The sequence below is a fragment of the Sardina pilchardus genome, chromosome 18 (assembly GCF_963854185.1).
Source record: "Sardina pilchardus chromosome 18, fSarPil1.1, whole genome shotgun sequence".
Taxonomy (NCBI): domain Eukaryota; kingdom Metazoa; phylum Chordata; class Actinopteri; order Clupeiformes; family Clupeidae; genus Sardina; species Sardina pilchardus.
Genome location: NC_085011.1, coordinates 31756171 through 31779049, shown reverse-complemented (window position 1 = coordinate 31779049; position 22879 = coordinate 31756171). Strand labels below are relative to the sequence as shown.

General features: G+C 42.4%; 1 protein-coding gene across 4 annotated transcripts in view; it reads left to right on the top strand.

The window, feature by feature from the left end:
- Positions 1-22879, top strand: part of ccdc172 (coiled-coil domain containing 172) — a 68297-nt gene that overhangs the window by 33989 nt on the left and 11429 nt on the right. For 2 of the 4 annotated variants that reach the window (XM_062520267.1, XM_062520266.1), the window contains exon 7: positions 20469-20556. The exons of 1 other annotated variant lie outside the window; for it this stretch is intronic. In XM_062520267.1, the coding sequence (XP_062376251.1) occupies positions 20469-20556 (88 nt within the window). Of the gene's footprint in view, positions 1-1557; positions 1672-20468; positions 20557-22879 lie in introns of those variants that run through there. One more of the 4 variants, XM_062520269.1, reaches the window with a different exon arrangement.

Here is a 22879-nt window from a genome sequence, read left to right as displayed (position 1 = left end):
CTTCTCAAAATTAGTTTTTTTTGTTGTCATTTTCCAACATCTCAGCCTACAGTATGTAGCACTAACTTCAATTATCAGTATTCTGAAGATATTTACAGTTGGATATTGCATATGGATGTGAAAAGAAAAGAATTAGTGTTCCTAGTGCATTTCTACATGTGTGAAATGAATGTCCCACACTGGGATTACTGCAGCTGAAGAAGACTTGAAGAAGAATCTGTCTATTCACATTTTTCTACCAGCCATTGATAAGTTGATTACATTTCTAACATGTTGTATTAAAGAAAATATAGGCTAGAAAATAACTCTTTGTTTGTGCTGTAAAGTGGTTAGAAGAAATTAAATCGGAATCGGCTAAAATCGGTATCGGCCGGTCAAACTCGATGAAAAATCGGAAATCGGAATCGGCCAAAAAATTGCAATCGGTGCATCTCTACTAATTGCGTATTATGTTCTTCTTAAAGTGACAAGCACTCAATTAGACCTCAATTAGAGGAGTTGATGGTCATATTCAAAACTAGAAAATGTAATTCCATGGATGAAATTACCATTGCATGTAAATGCAAAAAGGTTGCTGTGTAAAACATAGTATTAGTTAAAAAAGACAACATACTGTTGTCACGGCCACTGTGGCCGGGTTTAACAAAAGTGGAACCAAATGCAGACACCAGTAAACTTCAGTCAAAATAATAGATTTTAATGAAAGTTGTCTTCACACAGGAAAAACAGAAAGTCAGGCAGAAAGTCTCAAGCGGCAAAAATAGGCAAATCCAAAATCCAACAAAGGAGAGCAGAGAAAAATCCAGGGCAGAAAGATCCTAGGCAGGGCAAATGCGAAGACGTGGTCGTGGTCGAGGATACAGAGAGGTTTAGCTTGGCTTGGCTCATGACAACGTGTTTGGTGAGGAGATAATCCAGCAGCCGCCTGACCGTGTAGGTCTCACCGCCCTCAATGACCTTAGGGGGCGGAGGGTAGGGCTGGGCGATTATACGATCTCGATTTGTGATCGAAATCAAATTAAGTTCGATCACGGTGATCAGCTGTGGGTATACTTTCTCGATCACGTGCATAACATGCTGCAGCAAAGTGCACGACAACCATCACAACCCGCTTTCCTGGCACCGCACTGTCTGCATGCACCCAACATTTTCAACAGTGCGCCTGAAAAAAAATTCTGGGTCGCACTGGTGCGCCTGACGCGGCTCGGGTGAAAGCATACATATATTTCTTTCACAAGTTGCCATGTAAACGTGGCTAGACTATGCGTGCAACTTTACCAAACTGCATAGAAGTAAACTCTCTCTCCTAGGACCGCTTTCTCTCGCTCTCCCTCTCTCTCTCTCTCTCTCTCTCTCTCTCTCTCTCTCTATCTGTCGTGCGCGGCGCTTAATGAACACCCGCCCCTCGACACAATCGTGAAATCAATGACGTAGGGCTATAGAAGACGACTAGCGAAATAATAATTAAAATCCGGTTAGCATCATAGCATACTGCACAAATTTTATTCAAACTCTTGCATTCAAGTTGCATTCACTGATCATCTCAATGTTTTCCAGCTCCAAGACTCAAAAGGGCCTGTCCCAAGGAGAAAAAGTATTGGCCTACCTTGAAACTTAAACACACGTGGGGAAACTGAACAGTCCAACCAGTAGACTATAATAAGCTAGCCAACTAATGCTATGTTACTTTGTTTACAATATTTTGAGGCTTCAAGCCGACAGCTGAATTAAAGAGGCGGAGTTGTAATATGAATAGTCATGAATGTCATGAATATCCGAAATTCCAGTAGGCCTATGTAGAAAGCATTATACAGTGTATGTGTGTGTGTATATATATATATATATATATATATATATATATATATATATATATATATATATATATATATATATATATATATATATACAGTTAAGCCCAAAATTATTAGCCCCCCTTATGAATTCAGACATAATCCTTTGTTTATACATGAAAATTACCATTTCCAAAAATGTGCCTAGTTTATATGATTACAGAAGCGCAAAGACAGTATGCCCACAAAGTTTGATGATCATTATTTACTCATGCTCTGATTTGTGACAAGAAAAGCAAGAATTGACATGTTCAAAATTATTAGCCCCCAGACCATTTATAGTCAATAGTGTAGCCTTTCTTTGCTTCAAATGACAACAACTTCTTTGAATAGTCTTTTACTAGATTGGCACATATCTCTTAAGCACTCTTTAGCTCCAGCTCGTCCAAACGGCATGGTTTTCTTGTATGGACTCTTGCTTTAAGCACGTGCCACAGATTCTCAATGGGGCTGAGGTCTGGTCTCTGTGTAGGCTATTCCAGCACCTTGATTTTGGTATCCTTTAGGGCGTTTTAGACCACTTTTCACTATGCCTTGGGTTATTATCATGCTGAAGGACCTGGTGGCGACCTAAGCCTAGACTAAGAGCAGGTGTCTTGATGTTATCCCTCAAAAGGTCAACATAATCTTTCTTTTTCATGATCCCATGCACCCAAACAAGGCTCCCTGTGCCTGAGACAGCAAAACAGCCCCATAACATGATGCTCCTACCACCATGCTTCACTGTGGGAACTGTATTTTTATGGTTGTAGGCCTTCCCTTTTTTCGCCAAACATAGGCAACATCCATGTGCCCAAACAGCTCCAGTTTAACGTCATCAGACCAAAGGACAGTTTTCCAAAACTCATTTTTAGCTTTTAAATGTGCATGGGCAAAGTTCAGTCTGACTTTGAAGCGCCCCTTTTGGAGTAATGTTTTTTTTCTCAGCCGATGAGCTTGGAGGCCTCCACAATAAAAATCCCTCGCTACTGTCTTCCTCAAGACTTTAACCCCAGAGGTCTCAAGGTCAGCAACTATCATTTTGGCAGATGTGCAGGGTTGCTTGCTAACATCCCTGATGATTTTTCTCTCTAGATTGAGATATTTAGCATTTTCATCCACACTTAGGTTTGTTATGCACAAACTTGGAACTCTTTGTGCTTTGTAATGATGCCTTGCACGGCTGTTCTACAGACTGTGAAACATCTAGAGATTACAGTATAGCCTTTCTCCAAATTATAGGCCTCAATGATGTTCTTTCTGAGGTCCAGACAGATTTCCTTTATCTTCAATATGCCTCTAAAGGCAGTCCCCTCTCAGTCAGGTGTTCAAGTGCCTGTAGGCCTGTTCCTTGAAGTCTTTAGGTAAACAATCAATGCTGGTTGGGTGTTCAGGTGTTGTCTGGACATTAACTAACTGCAAAGGTGTGGCTTGAAAGGTGACAGGTTGGTCGTGTGTGTTTAAAAGCAAAAAAATCACATGGGGGCTATTAATTTTGACCACTCCACTTTTCACACAATTTGAGATTAAGCGTTCCTAATAATATATTAACACTCCAAAATGCACCAGATTCTACATAATAACACTGGCGAATGTTTGATTTTGAAAATTTGATCAGGGATGAAACATTTAGGGAGAATTTTAGAGTAATGTTCCACAATTTCAGGGGGGCTAATAATTTTGGGCTTAACTGTATATATATATATGTATGTATGTATATATATAATTCTTTATAAAGAATATGCATATTCCTTATATATTGTGTTTCAAATAAAGACAAGCTTTTTCTACGCCTTATTGTTAAAAAATCATTCGCATTATATACATAAGGAGTGCGATAAAAGTTGTCCATTTGGCGTTAAAGGCGATGCAATGAAAAATGTGGGTGCACCTAAATTTTGTGCTGGTGCACCTAAAAAAAAAAGCACCGGTGCAACCAACGCAAAAAGTTAGTCTGGAGCCCTGACCCTATGAGCCCGACGGATGCAAAGTGCGTCTGATAAAAAAATTGTGATTAAAAATCGAGATCGTTCAATATGGGAAAAATAATCGTGATCAATTTTTTTGCCATATCGCCCAGCCCTAGCGGAGGGGCTTTGTCACGGACTGAGCCGTGACGTAGGGCTGGGCGATATGGAAAAAAAAAAATATCACAATATGTTTTTCCATATTGATCGATTCTCGATTCTTATCACGATACAGTTTTGCAGATGCTGCTAATGTGAGGGACATCCTGAAGCTTGAAGAAACAAGAGATTAGTGCTGAGTAGTATGACCAAAAATGTATATCACTGTATTTTTCAAAACGGTTTTACAGTATATGACTTTTCCATGCATAATCAGGTGTTCTCAGCATTTTTTACTGGATGAGCGAGGAATTACTGCAGTAGAGACTTAGAATGGTCTATTACTGTAATGATGAGTGAATATTGTAGAATAATTCCACACTAGTAGTAATAAGGTTTACATGGCCCCAAAAATGATGCTGTTTACAAAGAAGAGGCACTCATGATTCTAATGAAGTGAGGAATCAGAATGCATAGACAATTGCAGTTAAAATACAGATCTTTTACTGTGCAAATTTCACAAACATATTTTATAAACAAATACTTGCAATAGCTTACCAACTTGCAATAATTATACTGGTTCAAGTTCAAGCTCAGGTAGCCGTACATTACAGTTTTCAAGTAGCCTAAATCTAAAAAGGAAATATTTGTGTGACTTAGTTAAGAGACTATTTGCATGGGCTTGACTACTTTTAACAACTGAATATGAAATTCTCCGCTAATGCTTATTCTGTCAAAATAGGCCTATCAGAACTGCTGTATTGTTATTGTGTGGTTTACATATAGCGTTAGTAGTGGCTAACGTTAACAGAATTCACGTGGATGTAATGTTAGCATACACAGCTTCGGTTCGGTTCGCTAGGCAAAACGTTAATGCACTGATGACAGTCAGGATCATGTCACTGCCAGCTAATAATTGGTTTACTTGCTACCTGGATAATTTCAGCGAATATTATTAAGGTAAGATGAATGATAAGATCATTAAGCTTTACTGTGTTCGGTGGGTTTTTAACTAACATCGTACTAGCCAGCAGTTATTCAGCAGAACAATCTTTTCTGTAGGCTAACCTACCGGAAAATAACTTTCAATGCAGTAAGTCCCATAACGTTTTTCTTTAACTAAGAAAACCATTTAAGGCATTATGTGCATACAGCCATAAATAAATCCGTTATCAAAGTAAAAACTAAGCCTTAAACGTCATACTGAAAGGGGAAAACATCCAGGTGTTTCTGCAACTCTACTGTTTACTTTCACCACGCCTCTCAAAGAAGTGCAGCTTTGAAAAGGGTCCGTCTGAAACACTGTCTCTCGGTGCAGCTTTCCAAATGTTGAATATTAAAAATTCGTATCGAATTATATGTCCCAAGCATATTATCGAAATCGTTAAATTATTTATCGCGATCCCGATTCGAGATCGAATTATCGCCCAGCCCTACCGTGACGTGCTCACGCAGCGTGCAGCCAGCCAAACGCCGGCGTTAACATTCAAACTGTGCTACCGCTGTTCTCCGTGTCATATCACTGTCATTACCGTTTACTTATGTCATTTACCACCATTTGCCATAAAGACCAGCTAACGTGCTTTGCTGTTTAAGGTGCAGGGAAAGGCCTACCGGCATTCTTAAGTAGCAAATGTTTGTGCGTGACTCCATTCATATACATCTCGAACTATATTCATTGTCATATTCATCTCCCATCTGTATTAACGTCTTCTGGTATCATATAATGAAATTGTCCACACTGGCTGTCAAACTTCTCATTTATTTGGTTAAAGCTTTGTAATTATATCCGTTGATAGTTAACTCACTACCGTCCCGAACTCCGTTCAACTTCCTGGTTTACGTGGGGAAACCGAGGGAATGTTCCACATAGTTAAAATAGAGGGGTTTCGCGGGTGATTGGTGGTGGGAACCATTATTGCAGGGGTGTTTTTGTGTTTATTACTATTATGGGATTTATGTCTACAAATGTGGTTTTGGAGGGGGAAACCGTTTGTATGTCTTTGTATATTGGTTGTTTGTTTATTTGGTTTATTATTTGGTTATTATTATGTGATTACTTAGATAATTTGATTTTTGTTAGTAATGGGGTAATCTAGTGGGTGGGGCTACAGTTAGCCTAAGGCTGTATTAGGCCCCATGGCCTCAGTTGTGAGAGAGGAGTGCAAAGTGATGCAAGGTGGTTGTGCAGAAAGATGATACTGGGAGAAAACTATAGATGAATGGTAAAATGTGCAGGGTCTTATTGATAGACATAGCCTGGCAACTTGATGCCCATTTATTTTTTCGTTTTGAACAGTTTTTGTTTTGCATTTTTGACCATTCCTGACACTGTAAATAATTGCACATTTTAAGGAAAAGATATTTGAAAAAGAAGAAAAATAAAAGAAAAGACTTTTTAAGAAAACTTGCATCCTCCCTGACTCTGCCATCGGCTATCCTGCCGCATTTGGTGTCAGAAGTGGGATAAAGAGTCAGACGGAGGTGAAGTACTGCGGTAAGCCAAGATGGCCAGCAAGAAGAAGAAGGTGGGAGAAGCTGGAGCGATAGGGGGCGACACTGAGCCAACGGAGCCCACTCCAGAACCCGCCACACCGGACCCTGCTATCAACCGCCTGGCAAAGATGTTCGAGTCGTTCATGGATGTGCAACAGGCCAGAGATGAGAGGCTGGAGAAGGAGTCATCCAGGCAGGCTCATCAGTTCCAAGTCCTCACTCATCAGGTGACTCAACTGCAGCTGGATGTGGAGGTGACCCGGGAACGGGGGAACACACCACTTCCACAAGACCCAGAGGAGCCTTTACGGGAGCCACCATCAACCCCGAGCAGAGGACCTAGAGGCTACAAACCAAAGATGGCTAAGCTGGAAGACGCTGACAACATCGAGCACTACTTAACCACCTTTGAGCATCTCGCCACAGCTTTTGACTGGCCAAAGGATGACTGGGCCATACATCTCATTCCGCTCCTGATTGGCAAGGCCCGGAGTGCATTCGTTGCTATGGATTCAGAGAGCACGTTGGACTATGACCTTTTAAAAGAAGCCGTGCTAAAAAAGTATGAAATTAACTCAGAGACTTACCGCCTGCAGTTTAGAGCCTTGGAGATCAGTCCGGAAGAGACGCCACAGGAGCTTTACGTCCGGCTGAAGGATCTCTTCTGCAAGTGGGTCAAGTACGACCAGAGCAGCAGGGAGGACCTCATGGAGACTATGGTGCTGGAGCAGTACCTCAGAGTCCTCTATCCAGAGGTGAAGACTTGGGTGAAAGAGCACAACCCAGCAACAGCAGCTGAGGCCGCCAGACTGGTGGAAAAAATGTTCGCAGCACACAGAGGCCCCAGGAGCTACCGCTATGCTGGAATGCTGGACAGACAAGCCCAGGGGTAAGTCTGATGGTGTTGGTAGAGGAGTTGTTTTGAAGCTACCCCTAGCCATAATAGAAACACAAAGCCCCTCCCCCCTGATAGTGGCAAGCCCCAAGGCATTTCATGTTTCAATTGTGGTAGGGAAGGTCATAAGAGCCCCTCTTGCCCCCTCAGAAAGTCTAAGTACACCCACCTATGCTATGTTCCCAACCCCACCCCACCCTTTAAGACCCAGCAGAACAGGGACCCTGTTATTACCATCGAACTTAATGGCAAGCTGGTCACAGCTCTCATAGACACAGGCTGTTCACAGACATTGGTGCAAGCTGATCTAGTCCCCCCATGAGCTCAAGAACTTTGGTGACAAGCTTACTGTCTTTTGTGTCCATGGTGATCAGAGCGAGCACAGCACAGCAGATGTGTATGTTGGAGTGTGTGGTCAGACATATCTACTTAGGGTAGGGCTAGTCCCAAAGCTTCCCTATCCGGTGCTGTTAGGGCAGGATCTTCCTGTACTGCCAGAGCTAGTGAGCAAGACTGCTTGGTGTGGTGTAGTCACTAGAGCTATGGCCAGGGAACAGCAGCAGGAAGACATGTCAGAATTGCCTTATCATGGAGAAGACATTCCAGCACAGCACACACACACCAGAGAAGAGAGGTGTGAGAGATGCAGACAAACAGTGGGAGAGATTTTAGAGCACTCACACATACAGCCAGAGTCAGATGTGGATCCCCCCAGTTTGTCTGAGACTGACATGACTTTTAATGATCTTGCTAAAGAACAGCGTGCAGACCCCACCCTGGGTTCATTATTCAAGAAAGCTGAAGATGGTTCTTGTTTTGTGCCTGCACTTGGAAAAGAAGGCTACATTTTGCAGAACAACCTCCTGTACAGGCAGAGTGAGGAGGGATTTCAGCTAGTGGTGCCCCACAAGTTCAGAAAAGAGGTGTTGGAGCTAGGTCACACTATACCCTGGGCTGGACACTTAGCTTACATGAAAACATTGCAGAGAATCAGCAAGCGTTTTTATTGGCCAGGGCTTTTTGGAGAGGTGAAGAGCTTTTGTAAGTCCTGTCCCCAGTGCCAGCTGTCAGGAGGCAAAGGCCTCGCCCATGCCCCTTTAATCCCCTTACCTGTTGTTGACACTCCCTTTCAGAGGATAGGGATAGACATAGTTGGTCCCCTGGAGAGGAGCAAGTCAGGGAACAGATTCAATTTAGTAGTCTGTGACTATGCCACCAGATACCCGGAAGCTTTCCCCATGAGAGAGGTCACTGCTAAAAAGGTTGCTACGGCCATGTTACACCTGTTCTCCAGGGTAGGGATTCCCCAGGAGGTCTTAACAGATCAGGGCCCCAACTTTATGAGCAAGACTCTCCGTCAAGTTTACGATCTGTTAGGCATAAAGCGAGTCAGAACCACTCCTTACCACCCACAGACTGATGGACTAGTTGAGCGGTTCAACCAAACCCTGGTGAACATGCTCAGGAAGTTTGTGGATGACACTGGAAAGGACTGGGACCAGTGGCTACCCTACTTGCTGTTCGCATACAGAGAGGTCCCTCAAGCATCAACGGGATTCTCACCCTTCGAGCTGTTGTATGCACACCAGGTTCGAGGCCCACTGGATGTTTTAAAGGAGACCTGGAAAGGAGAAACCTCAGGCAAGACAGACGTCATCACCTACGTCCTCAATATGAGGGAGAAGCTTGCAGCTGCTATGGCTCAAGAGAACCTCCAGAGGGCGCAGGGTCGACAGAAGGCATGGTATGACCGGTCAGCCCGTACCTGCTCTTTCCAGCCTGGGGAGAAGGTCTTGCTGTTGTTGCCCAGCTCAGAGAACAAGCTGCTGGCGAAATGGCAGGGGCCCTATGCTGTGTCGAAGATGGGACCAGTGACCTACGAGGTCCACATGCCAGACCGACGCAAGAAACATCAAGTCTTCCATGTCAACATGTTGAAGAAGTGGAGTGAGAGACCGGAGCCAGCGGTGTCTGCGATGCTGATCCGAGCAGTCGAGGAGGAGGAGGAGTACAGCGAGCAGTACCTGCCGGGCCAGGAGGAGAAGAGCAAGCTGGACCTGAGTCATCTGCCGGAGGGACGACAGCGTGAGCTCAGCCACATCTTGCCTGAAGACCTCTTCATGGAGCGACCAGGACGGACAGCGTTGGTGGAGCACCGGATCGTGCTGAAGGAGGAGCAGCCGGTGAGACAACCATCGTATCGGGTGCCAGAACGCCTGCTGCCAGTCCTGAAGGAGGAGCTGGACATGATGGTGCAGCTGGGAGCAATCGAGCCTTCCTTCAGTGAGTGGAGCAGCCCAATCATCCTGGTGCCTAAGAAGGACGGAGGCCTACGATTCTGCCTGGACTTCAGGAAAGTCAACACCCAGGCTAAGTTTGATCCTTACCCAATGCCAAGGATTGATGACCTGGTGGAGCGTTTGGGCAAAGCGAAGTTCTTTGACAGGCTTTGACAGGGGGAAACAGAGGGCTTGAGGCCAGAGGGCGCAACTGGGAGACATGAAATGAGGGGTGGATACGGCTCATAGACAACGGCAACAGAAGTTTCACAGTACAAGGATTGATAACCTGGAAAAGTTATGGAATTTGAAAATGGCAATTTCCAGGCCTGGAAAGGTTTTGAAAAACAAAAAACACCCCAAAAGTTTTGGAAAAGTCATGGAAATTTGCTTCATCCAATTCAACTCAGAAACATATCTCATTTGGGCAGGTCATGTCTCACACTTGCGTCACAACCGGCAAATTTTTATGTTTTGAGAGCATTCCTTCTAGGTAACCATCCCGTTATCCCACATGTCATATCTATTATTAATGTAGCACCAGTTGATGTGAGGTTTTGAGAAATATAAGGTCATGGAAATTTGTGAAAAAATCTTGGAAAAGTCATGGCAAAGTCATGGAAATTCTCTGGTGGAAATGTGTATGAACCCTGACTCCATGCTGTTGTGGCTTTGTGGTGGCAAGGAGTCAGAGATGGGGAGGGGCACTGGTACATGACCCTTCCTTTCTGATAGCCCCCCAGCAGCTTTGATAGGTGCTATCTCCTCCTGCCCATTACATCCATTTGTTTGCTGAGATTGTGCAGAGTTTGACGCCAGTGATTGACTATGAATCATTTCAGCAGTACCCACCTTATCAGGTCCAGTGGACATGGCTGGGCATTGTTGTTCTGGTTGTTTATGTTTCTCCAAGGTCTGCATGTTGATGTCCTGTTTGTTCCGTCTGTGTGGCTACTGAGCGCTTATCAGAGGCTTGGCTCAAGGTTGGCAGAAAAAAATTTGGGTGCGAGAGAGAGAGGTGATAGTTTTGGGTTAAGATCTTGGCTCCAGTCCAACTCAGCTCTGTGCTCTTTGGTCTGAAATATTCCCTGTGATTCCAGAAAAGCTTGAAATTGTCAATAGAATTCATCCCAATTGAAAAGCATGTTTTTGCGAGCCAGGTGTGGGCCACTGATGAAAGTTTGTAATCCAAGCCCAAATAGGGCAGTGAAAAGTTCCTTGAAATCTTCTTGGACATAGAGTTGTTCTTTGTAAATGTCATTTGCACCAACATGCACAATGATGCGCTTGATAGTTGCATATTTTGACACCAGTTCTGTCAGTTTGTTTTTTGTGTCAGACACTGAAACATTTGGGAAACAACATACAACCATCCTTTCCCCATTTAAAAGTCTCACAGCTGAGTCGCCTAGAACGAGGGTTGTGGGATGAACAGGTGCCGAGTGTTGCTTCTTGTCTGTGCCCATCTTTCTATTGTTGTGGTTTGATCGCTGCCTGCTTTGAGATTTTCCCTGGGAAATTCCTCTCTCACGTCCTGGAGGCATTCAAATCTGTTCCATAGTTTTAGGGGCTCTGGGTCTCCCCTAGGGCCACAGGCCCGATTGCAGTTTGCTGATCTATCTGTATTTCCGATACGAGGCCTGGAGTTAACATCTGAGTTTACTGGTGTAGAGGTACGCACAGTTCTTGTATTACATTTTTTGCTTTTTGGCCTGTGCCACGGCTCGGAACTCTCATTTTCCTTTGTGAGGTCGATGCATTCAATGCTATTCGGTTTTTAAGTGATGATGTAATAATGGGATAATAAATAGTTTTCCGGGTCCAACGGCTCTCAAACTCACATGTTATTCTCCATAGACAGTAAAATAAACTATTATTTTCCACTATTCTGACCAGCCTTTAAGAAATTTGTCATCTTATACGGACTTGTTGTCTCAACCTAATCAAATCTATATTTTTCGCGAAAGCCTGGACATTACCCATTCATTTATCATCTGGCTGCATCTACTCGCTTGAGTAGGAGGAGGAGGAGCTGCTTTTAAAAATGAACGTTTAGGGGTGTTTTAAGGACAGAATAGAGCATGCACAAAGCGAGCAATGTTAAAGCCATACAGAGCTCCATTCTAAATCTGACATATTCCACAAACGGGTTCAATCGTCGAGATTTCGGTCTCAAACACTCGTTTTCATGATAGGCAATACAGAAAACGGACTTAAAGTGTAAAATACCGAAATATTCCTTTAATTAAAAAAAATGAGTACAAATAAAACCGCTAAGTACACCAATTTTCTTTGTGATTGAAGAATGTATCGTAGATAAATAAATGTTCTTTCTAAATGCTAGGGGGAAGGAAGTATTTGACCCCCTACAGATGGTACGGGTTGAGAACGGGTTTCTTTGCCGCACATCGGGAATCCCGAAGGGTGCAGCATTTGTAATTAAAACTGCAACCGCAATGGGGCAACATAAGACCGCCCTAATAACATACAGGTTCGGCTCATGCCGGAAAAACACGATAAAACCGCGCTGGTGACAAGCGGAGAAAAGAGACATGACGCTCAGCATCTCAGATCGCAGTTGCAGAGTTTTCGAATGTTTTACAACCCAGCTGGTATCTGCTGGGTATACTCCGACATTGACGTCCAATTGTCGTAGTGGAGGCATGTCTCTTTATGGAAAAGGTCCCACCACTCCGGCATTTTCTGTTTTCATGGTCGCAGTGGCGGTATTTAACTTTTTTTTCAAACGTGCCATTCCGACATGAGGTCATTAACACTAGAAGCGCCAAACGCCGGTCATTTGACCGCTGAGACATATTACTAGAAGCGCCATGTTGGTTTAACCTAGATATACCTAGAACTGCCGGGCTGCGGTCTTTTGACTGCAGTGATAAGAAGAAAAAAAAATCTTTTCACTCTATATATTCCAGGACCCTACGTTCATGACTTTTCCTAAATACGCGTGTTTTATCACCCAGTATTTTTACATGATCAAAAGCACACCGGTACAAGCTAGTTTAGAGCTATTTTGCTATTACTTATGTGACAACAATGCGAGTTTCACATTCGACCATGTTTTTCCAGGCTGCTATTCTCTTTTCTCACAGCAGATGTCGCAAGGGTTCCCATAAGTTTCCTGTCAGTCGGGCATGAGGATAATATTTTACCATAAAACATATAGTTTATATATGTGCAATATGTATTATGTTATTTATTTTAATGACAGATGTGTATTGTTTTAAAATGCATAATTTGGTAATGTTCAAGTCTGATAACGTTGCAGTATTTTGAGCTTCCAATAAGATAGCACTACGTCATAGCGTAATTGATTGGACATTATTAGTTTAGTTTTGAAGTCAGAGACGTTGGAAGCAACACAGTTTTTTGACCGTGAGCCATGTCTGTATAATTTTATGTTTTTATAAGTATACATTTCAAAAGAAGATGTTTTGGTTTCCTCGTGTTTCAATTACTTGTTGTTATTAGACTGACTTCAAAAAGTGGTACAGAAGACTTAGAACCAACAAGGTGCCACTACACCTACGTACATTCATAGTTGTATATCTTCTACGTTGTATATCTTCTACAGTTGTATCTTTAAAGCTCAGACTAATGTAGGCTATAAACATTTTCTTACATATTTGCTGTAAATAGTTTACTATTGTACAAACTATTTAGCCTATTATGATATTGGATCCCGTTTTATATAGCAGCGAGTGGCACAACGCTAGCTCGCTCGTTTAACATTCAAGTGGCCCGGGTTCAAATCTCACTGCAAGTGAAATGTTACACCTTACATTACTGATTTCAGTAACCGTTTTTCAACGTCAACGAACAATTATTTTTCGTTAATGGTTTTATCCAAACGTTTTAAAATAAAGACAAATAAGCAGTCCAATATGTAGTTCACGGCAGGGATTGAGCCCAGGTCTGCTGAGAGCTGAGCGATTGTTATGAATTATTTTCAGATGAAACTCGTCAAATTTACATTAGCCTAGTTTCGGCCAAATCATTCATCTGCGGGCAACTATGGACTTGGACAAAGTTCTCTTATATGGATTTATTTGGGCTTACTTAGTATGCCTAGGCTACGTACAGATGGTACGGGTTGAGAATGCTCCTTTCTTTGCCGCACATCGGGAATCCCGAAGGTTCGGGACTTTGTAATTAAAACTGCAACCGCAAAGGGGCAACATAAGACCGCCCCTCCGTTTTAAAATAGCCTATAAACATTTCTAAGTATTCCTAGCATATAAATGTAGCCTAATGTGCATCTTGTCCATCTCTTTCGTCTTCACCTTGACAACTATAGCCTATTCACGGAAATGCGGTCTTGTAACCGTAATGAATGAATGAATGAATGAATCTAAGGTTGCCTATCGAGTCGTTCAGGTTGAATTTAAGGCTATTTCCTTCTGATAGGCCTATAGGCGACTTTCTAAAACCATTTTCATTCATTTCAACAACTAGTGCAGTGCCCCTGCAAACAATGTTTTCCAAGAAACGTGTTGCCCAATGACGTTGATGCAGGTAGATCATGTTAGATTGGTGATGAGAATCAGGCCCGTGCTGTTAGAGCTCTTTACTCTTTGCAAGGTAATAAAAAGGTGAAGGGGAAAGGCGTTTGAGTTGCAGCTAATGGCTATTAGACACATTACATACCCGTGCGTTTTTGCTGTTGTTGGGAAATTATAGCCTAAAGCTAACCGTATGCATGGCCCGTCTATGCCATGGCCATGCCAGTGCTATGAAGCGCAAGGCAACCGCGGTTGTTGATGAGTAGCCTATGCAACGTTACGTGACTTAAACAGCCTGCTTACCAACATGGGTGCATGTGTGTCGGACTCAGCATGTTTATCCAACATGAACAATCTTGAAACGGTCCGTTGTTTACGTGAGACATCGTAATTTCCATGAACACGGAGTTTGTCAGCGCAATGGGCTTTTTTGTTTCTATGCGGGAGTAAGTGAGAGTGAGGGGGAGTGGCTAGTGCAGAGAGCGGTAGAATTGTGGGATTGCGGCAGAGTTGTATTTTGTTTAATTTAACTATATCTTTGTCATTTTTTGTCCGAACATGACCAAACTTTGCACTGCACTCACGCATGTCATTAGCAATACATGTGTCAAATTTAAGGTCAGTTGGATGAGTGGTTTGAGAGTTAAGCGTGGAACACACAGACAGACAGAGTGACACACAGACAGACAGACGTTCCTTGCATTAATAGATAGATGTTCCCTCGGGAAGCACATCTGGCCTGTGCGGGGCTGTCGGTTCACATATGCAGATGTGCTGTGTCAGAGGGATTTACTGTAATTACTGGACTATGCAACATCTATGCAAGGGACAGTCATTCCCAAACGTGAGTGTTTTGACATGTTGGATGCATTGAGTGTTGTGTTCTATTCAAAGTTGCAACGTGACAATCGTTCGTAGAGCAGGCTAAAGTCTATTTCCCTCATCAACCGCGGTTGTTGATGCGGAGTAGCCATGCAACGTTACGTTTCCTATGTTACAGCCTGCTTACCAACATGGGTGCATGTGTGTCGGACTCACCACGCTTATCCAAGATCAACTTTTATCCATAATCAACGAATCATCAACCGCGGTTGTTGATGTAGAGTACAGCCATGCTTACCAACATGAGTGCCCGACGGCTTGGCTTTTTTTTTTTCCTATGTTGTTTTTTTCTATGCTGGAGTAGCCTAAGTGACAGTGAGAAGGGGAGTGGCTATAGAGCGGTAGAATTTCAGTTTGCTTAATTTAACGATATCTTTGTCATTTTTTGTCCAAAAACGACCAAACTTTGCACTGCACTCACGCATGTCATTAGCAAGACCTGTGTCAAATTTTAGGTCAGTCGGATGAGCGGTTCGAGAGTTATGCGTGGAACAGACAGACAGAGTGACACACAGACAGACGTTCCTTGCTTTAATAGATAGATGGTTTATTGAAACGTCTTTCTATTAATTTCGCCAGTCATCACCTTCATTTTAATGATTAAATGAGATTAAAGGAGTCGACTATTGACGGATATGCAGTCTTCATCATTAAGGGGGAATTCTCCCCTTCGCGCGTAAATAGCGCTTAAGCTTTTTTTAACGCGTGGCTGTTGCGCACCAATGTTTTACGCGCATTCTGCCATTCAAGCTTATGACACACCCACATAGCGTAAATTCCGAATCAAGGCGGCCTTATGAAAGAGGCGTGATTTATTTTAAAAAAAATAGACGTATCTACCACCTCCTTAATTTAGGTTGATATGAAAACGTGGAACGTGGACTTTCTCATTGACCTTCTGAATGCCATTTAAATCCAGAAAGAACACCAACCAGTCTTTGATTTTGAAAACATATGCAAGGTGAACTGAATAAAGAACTGCCTACAGTAAAATGGTGTCATCACATGGCTTAACCCTCTAACCGACCCAAGGCGCCGTACGGCGACAAGCAACGTCACTGATTAAAACAGACGGTAGATCCGAGTAGGGTGACAAATCTCCTTTATACTCTCCACCACTAGTTGGCAGACATCCAGAGCTTCGATTCAAGCCCAAACTTGAGTAACAAAGTTATCAGGAAGTGCCTGTATTACTCGCGAGAAACACAAGAAGAAGACTCATTTCCTGTTTATAACGCGGAAGTAAAATGCGCGATCGCGATGCACATATTGAAGCAGAAAAACGGCAAATGTTAAAAAACAAACTCATGTGTTATGAAGTCTTGGGTCTGCCATTCACCTACTCTGATTCTGAAGGAGAATATCTGCCTTTTGGAGATTATGATCGGTCGTCCATTTGCAGTGACAGTGAAGATGCGTCTGTGAATGGAGGTGCGTCTTTGTGTGTGTACGTCAGTGTCTGCCTGCAGCAATATTGGCCAGAGGGTTCAAATAAGCATGGTGTGCTAGGTGCCAGTGATAATCATGATGATAGTGTCTGTAATTGACATGGTACAGGCAGCAGGGCTAGTAAAAATAGGGCTCTGGAGAACTACAAAGTTACCCGCAATAGGAACTGATTTGACCAGGCTACTTTATTGTATAGTAACATAGGGATTGTGGTAATACTAATAGTTTACTATTGTTGGTTTACATGTGACTGTGGTCCTGTTCGTTTGTTATGTAGGAGAAATTACAAAAATCAAAGTAAAACTGCTCAAATGTGTTCAACAACCAGTATTTACTAAAAGGTGCATAATTTGACGTTATTGCCATCCTGTGACGTCATAATATGCAAATTAGATGAGTAAATTGACCCCCTTCATAAACATTACTTCATACTCAATGATTTTCACATTTACAGTAGGACTTTATCTCGGACCACTTTCAAGCCATGGCCTTTTGAATTTTTTATGCAAAAATCCAAAAAAACCTGGGCGGTTAGAGGGTTAACAAAGAAATTACTTAACGAAATTTCACTTTTGCTTTGACGTTTGTTTATAAAGTGTCAAGACGTGCTTGAGGTGTGTAGATTTATAATTCAAAAACTCACGGTTGACAAAAAGGTTTCGCTGACAGCTGCCTCGCATAATATCAATTTACAGTGCCTATAGAAAGTCATCATACCCTTTTGAAGTAGTTACTTTTTTTGTCTTACAGCCTGAAATCAAAACCCATTTTAAAAACAATCTTTTTCAATTTTATTCACAAATTTAGCTGTACAACATCAAAATAATGAAAAAAAAGTCAACCGTTCTGAAAATTAATAAAAAATTAAAAACTAGAATAACAGGGTTGGAAAAGTCATCATACCCCTGATTTAATACTTTGTATAGCTTCCTTTTGCTTTCATTACAGCCCTCAATCTGTTTGGATATGTCTCAATTATAGCTTTGCACACCTAAATTGGGGAATATTTGCCCAATCTTCCGTGCAGAATTGTTAAAATTCAGTCAAATTCTGTAGGGAATGGTGATGGACTGCTCTCTTCAAGTCAATCCACAGATTTTCTATAGGATTTAAGTCAGGGCTCTGACTTTGCCACTCAAGGATATTCACCATCCTATCCTTAAGCCACTACTTTGTTCTTTTGACAGTATGTTTAGGATCATTGCCGTGTTGGAAGGCGAATGACCTGCCCATATTCAGCTGTCTAGCAGAGGGACGCAGGTTTTCCTCAATCATTTGGGTGTACTTGGCAGCATCCATTTTCCCCTCTATCCTGACCAATTGCCCAGTCCCCGCTGAAGAGAAACATCCCCACAACATAATGTTGCCCCCACCATGCTTCACACTAGGTAGAGAAAAGAACTATTTCAAAAGGGTATGATGACTTTCTATTGGCACTGTATCTATGCAAAGACATATGTAGACTGACATCTGCAGCTTCGAACACAGTAGAGAGACTGGCATAACGAAAAGACAAGAGAATAAACTATGCTGCTCTACTATAGTGCAGACGTCTGAGCAAATGTATGGATGACTTCGGTGAAGTTGGAAAGAAACGGACAGATTCGAACGAAGTATGCTATGGGATTATGACTTCTCGTCAAGTTAAAACTGAAGATGCATAATCGGTAAGCTCCAATACTGAAAGTGGGTGATTATAACGGGAATTTCACTATTTAACAATGTAGCCTATGAAGCCAGTGAGGGTAATGGCGTGAAATATGCCACCGTGTGACACTGTAATGCGGAAAACATGAAGCTGTATCAGCTTATAAGCATCACCTTTGATACTGTAATGTCAATTTGTAAATTCCATGTTGCCTACATGCATTTAGAACTAGGCCTTCTGCCGACATGAGCAATATGCTGTTTCACCTTGTAGTGGCGCTCGACCTTATTCCAGCCCTCCAGAGTGCGTAGCAGGAAAAGTTGCTTAAGCCATGGCAGAATGCGCGCAAGAGTTGCCCAGATTTTGGGGTTGCTCCACCAAAAACGCGCAACTCTCTCTACCACGCATAAATGGCCGATTTAAGTGGATGGCAGAATTCACTTAGAGGGAAATGCGTTTTTTTGGACTTACGCACCCTTAGGCACCCTTACACGCATGGGAGAATTCCCCCTTAAAGGGTCACTGCACCCTAAAATAGTTTTTTTGAGCTGTTGATTGATTGAAAATACTCATAAGTGGTGAACTGTACTATTACCAGGGTTAATATTGACAAAAATCGTGTTTGTCGACAAAAGTAACATTTCGTCTGATTTTGTATTGGAAATATTGCTCTCTCGCGCATACTACGGTTCGAAAACATGCCATGGCATGTTGGTCCAAAATACTATTGGAATGCTGACGTTGTCCTGCACTTCAAGTCCGACACTACGTCACCGGGTCGTTACAAATTAGGACTGAAACGCCCCAACACCTGCTGCCCTGATTAGCCTACCTGTGATAAGCCATGTCTGCAGCACTCATTCCCAGATTGACACGAAATCATCATGGTTGATTGGTTGCAGCAGTGCTGCACTCTCTCTCCAAATTTCAGAACGTCTCGCCCATTTTGAAAGCCGTTTTCAGAAATGTGAAGTGGGTGGAGTTATGGGGTGAAGTGACTCTTTAAATGCAGTTGAAATGCGGGTTGAAACTTTCTGCCACCTGGTGGTTGTTTGGGTACATTGCCTTAGCCTCGAAAAAAAATCGGCTTGACAGCCTACGGGATCTCTTCGGAGGCCCGCGGCAAAAGGTGCATTCTCAACCCGTACCCACTGTATGTAACCCTATGGGAATTTAACACATAGGGTTTACATAGGGGCAGGCAGAGTTTTATTTTTTACGGCCAGCTATTTCATGGATCCAGGATATTATGCATCCTGATAAAGTTCCCTTGAAATTAAAATAGCCCCACATCATCACATACCCTTCACCATAGCTAGAGATTGCCATGGTGCATTTTCCAGTAGGCCTATTAGCCTGTTTGATGCTCATTGAGCTCAGTGCAAATCAAACAGGCTAATAGGCCAAATAATTCATGAAATTGGCATAACATACATCAATAATGAACTACTCTACTCAAAAAGTAGTAGTGCGATGTGCTGCTGAGGCGGCACAGCGTCACAGTGAACAACACATTATCAAAATCAACATAATGCAGAACTATATGCACACTCACATTGTCTTCGAGCAGAAGAGATACACATGCAGGTTCGCAACGGGCCTATTTGTTGTTGTTTTTTTACTCAGGTTTTTGCTAGTTATCAGCACACACTGTTAAGCTAGCCGAATTCACTAACTCAAGACTCATGGATATTATATGGAGCTGCAGACCAAAACAAAAAGAAACTAAACATTTTCCAGATTCGAAAATATTTCTTAATTTACTGTTACTAAGTAAAGGGGCATGCAATTAGGGGGGTAGGGGGGTAGTGGTGTCGGCGCTCATTCAATGTTTGTGCACGTCTGCGCAAATAAACCTGAATCACTGGAGATGGCGTGTGTAGAAGCTGTAGTGCTGTTGGCTACATATTAATTAAAAGAACGACTCCCCTGTTGGGCTCATTCTTGCTACTTGTGTAAACCTCCGTGTTGGTTTGCATTTTGGTAGGCTACTATTATGGTATTCGCAAACCCTGCAATGAAGGACACTGATCATTGGTACTGTGGTTATGCAGGTGGCTTGTCAATTAAACGCTGTACATTCCTGTATGCAGTATATGTAGGGTCAACCCTATTGTTGTGTTTCGTAAGCCTACTCTCACTCAAAAGTGACATGGAGAGATAGGATGTGAACCCTGGTCGCACATGCACTGTACAGATGAGCTATAGTTGAGCCACGAGTTATGTATTAGAGTTATATTAGAGTAATATTTTATTTGACAAGTTTGACAACAGTCAGCTTACATTTCAAAACATAGCCTACTTATTTTTCTTTATCCCTTAAAAGCCAAAAAATGCACAATTGTATTGCCGAATAATTCCCTGTCAGCAGATGTTATCAGATCGGATTTATTTGGTTTTATTACAGGCTGAAGGACGAGGTGGGTATATTTAAGGAGGGAAATCTTGAACTTAAGCATCAAATGCTCTCAGCTACAATTCAGCTTCTGCAAAAGGTAAGATGTATATATACTGTATATATAGCAAACATCATTTTGCTCTGGATGAACACTTGCATTATGCATTTGCATTATGAAACTTAATTAGCCTGACCCAGGGTTTCCCCCAGAAAATGTGTTAGTTAAGGTGGTGTCTGTCCAGGGGAAGGGGGCGTCGCCGTAGCGTCCCCACCGCCTCGCCGCCACTGCCCTACGATGGGGGGGGGGTGAGACCGTTGGTTGAACTGCAGCCGAGACCGAGTGACAACGACCGAGTCCTTCAGGAAGCAAGTTTGAGTCGAGACCGAGTCTTAAAGGAGTCAAGGCCACATCAAGACCAACCAAATAAAGGGGTTTTCATAATTTACATCACCAAGGATCATATAACAGTTCAATTCCCAAAGGGTAGAGAGGGGATTGTTGGCTACAGGAGCAGTCTAGCACACACTTATCTAAATAACTTCTTTTCTGATTCATTAAAGACAAGGAGGTCAGCTGAAGTAAAAAATTAGTAGGCTGTCAGCATGTTGAAAATGTTGAATTTTGACACTAATGACAGCAATATACCTGGATTTCACATTCATTGTATCAGATTTAATTGAATCAGCAACCAATTAAACATCATTAACACAATTTAGACAATATTATACCTTAAAAGTGTAAGTTTATAACTCCAATGCAGGGCCTTTTGTATCTTTCAAAACCTTTGCACTGCTCAGCATAGCACCATAGGATATATTTTAAAGCCAGTCAATATTATAATATTCTATTAAAACCAAGAATATTTGTAATGGTGGATATTTTAGAATATATCATGAAATAAAGATGAAACTGTATGAACATGTAACATTGCGACTGTATGGTAAAGTATGGTAAAGTTAGTGAATTGTGATTTAGTAGCCTAAAGCTGCAATTCTTTGATTGGAGCTGTATTTGTGCCTGTTGCTCATATAGCCTAAGAGAGCCGGAACGTTTTTAATGCTTTTAAAAACATAATTAGCGAGATCGTACCGCATTGAACGCTAATATTTTGTCACTAGCAACCAAATCTGTCATCTGTCAAATACAGTTGCATGTTCAGCTCTGAACAAAAACATTCAGGAATTATTTCTACAAAACGGAAACGTGCGTCCCGCCCGGTCGGGATGAATGAAACTGGCATGGAGACAAGAGGCTATGTTTAAAGTTTAAACTAGCCTGTGTAAACCTCAGACAATTTCAGTATTGTACAACACGTGAATGAATAGCCGTCACAAGTTGTTGTTAGCTGTAGGCTAGATGGCACAAGTGTTTGTCACAACAAATTACAAGATGCAGTGGGCTATGCATTCATAGTAGACGAGTGATTAAAAAAAAAAGATAAAGCGCTCAAAAGTGTTATGCCGCTCATCCCACACATTTGGTAGATTCAACGGAGAACCATTCCTGTGAGAGTCGTCAAATCTAGCAAGGTTTAGGCTATTTGTGTTCGCAGTCACTGAGATATGCGTGGCAGTGGCACCTGACCTGATATCAAATACTCATGCTGAATGAGCGCGTCGCCTGTGCGCATAGGCCAACTCGATTTGAAAAAGTTTCTTTTCTTTATGCGTTCTACAGAGAAGGGAGACTAGCGGCTACGGTTTGGAATGACATGGAGAAAACATGACAGAGTAATACGGCGAATATCACTATACATAATATAGTTATTTATTTATTTATTTCTTGAAGACGCTAGTTAAGGCGGCAGCCCTGTGTTGTTAAGGCGGCCGCCTTAGCAGGAAAGCGCTGCGGGAAACCCTGTGACCATGCTCCATTGAGGATGGTTTCCAGTCTGACCGTTGGACCAGCCTCTAACTATCCAAAGCAAGTATGGGATTTAATATGGGATTCCTACTTTTCCAGTAACAGTGCACACTGTTTTGCCCAACCCATTGTCAGTAAGGAAATTATCCGATTGCATAGCGTAAAAATAGTTGTAATGTACCCGCCACTATCATTACCATTGATGTTAGTTGAAACAAATTGTTGCAGCAGACACCAAGTGAATGGAAGGCTTCAGTTATGTGCTTAGTGAAGCCTCTCTGTTACATTTCAGTTATGTGCTTGGTGTAGCCTCTCTGGCATTCCTCGATGGTAGTGTGGAGAGGGTCCCTACAGACAAATATATGTATTGTAAACTTTGAAATTGTACAGAGAGGTTGGAAAAGGGCTGTTTCTGAAGGCAGCACATTGCCTTGCTTACTTACTGGTAGTGTCAAATCAATGCAGGGCTCTACAGTGCACCCATTTCATTCATGCTCGAGTGCAAAAAAATATTTAGGCTCACTGGTGCCAGTGACTTCTAACCATGTAACCATTC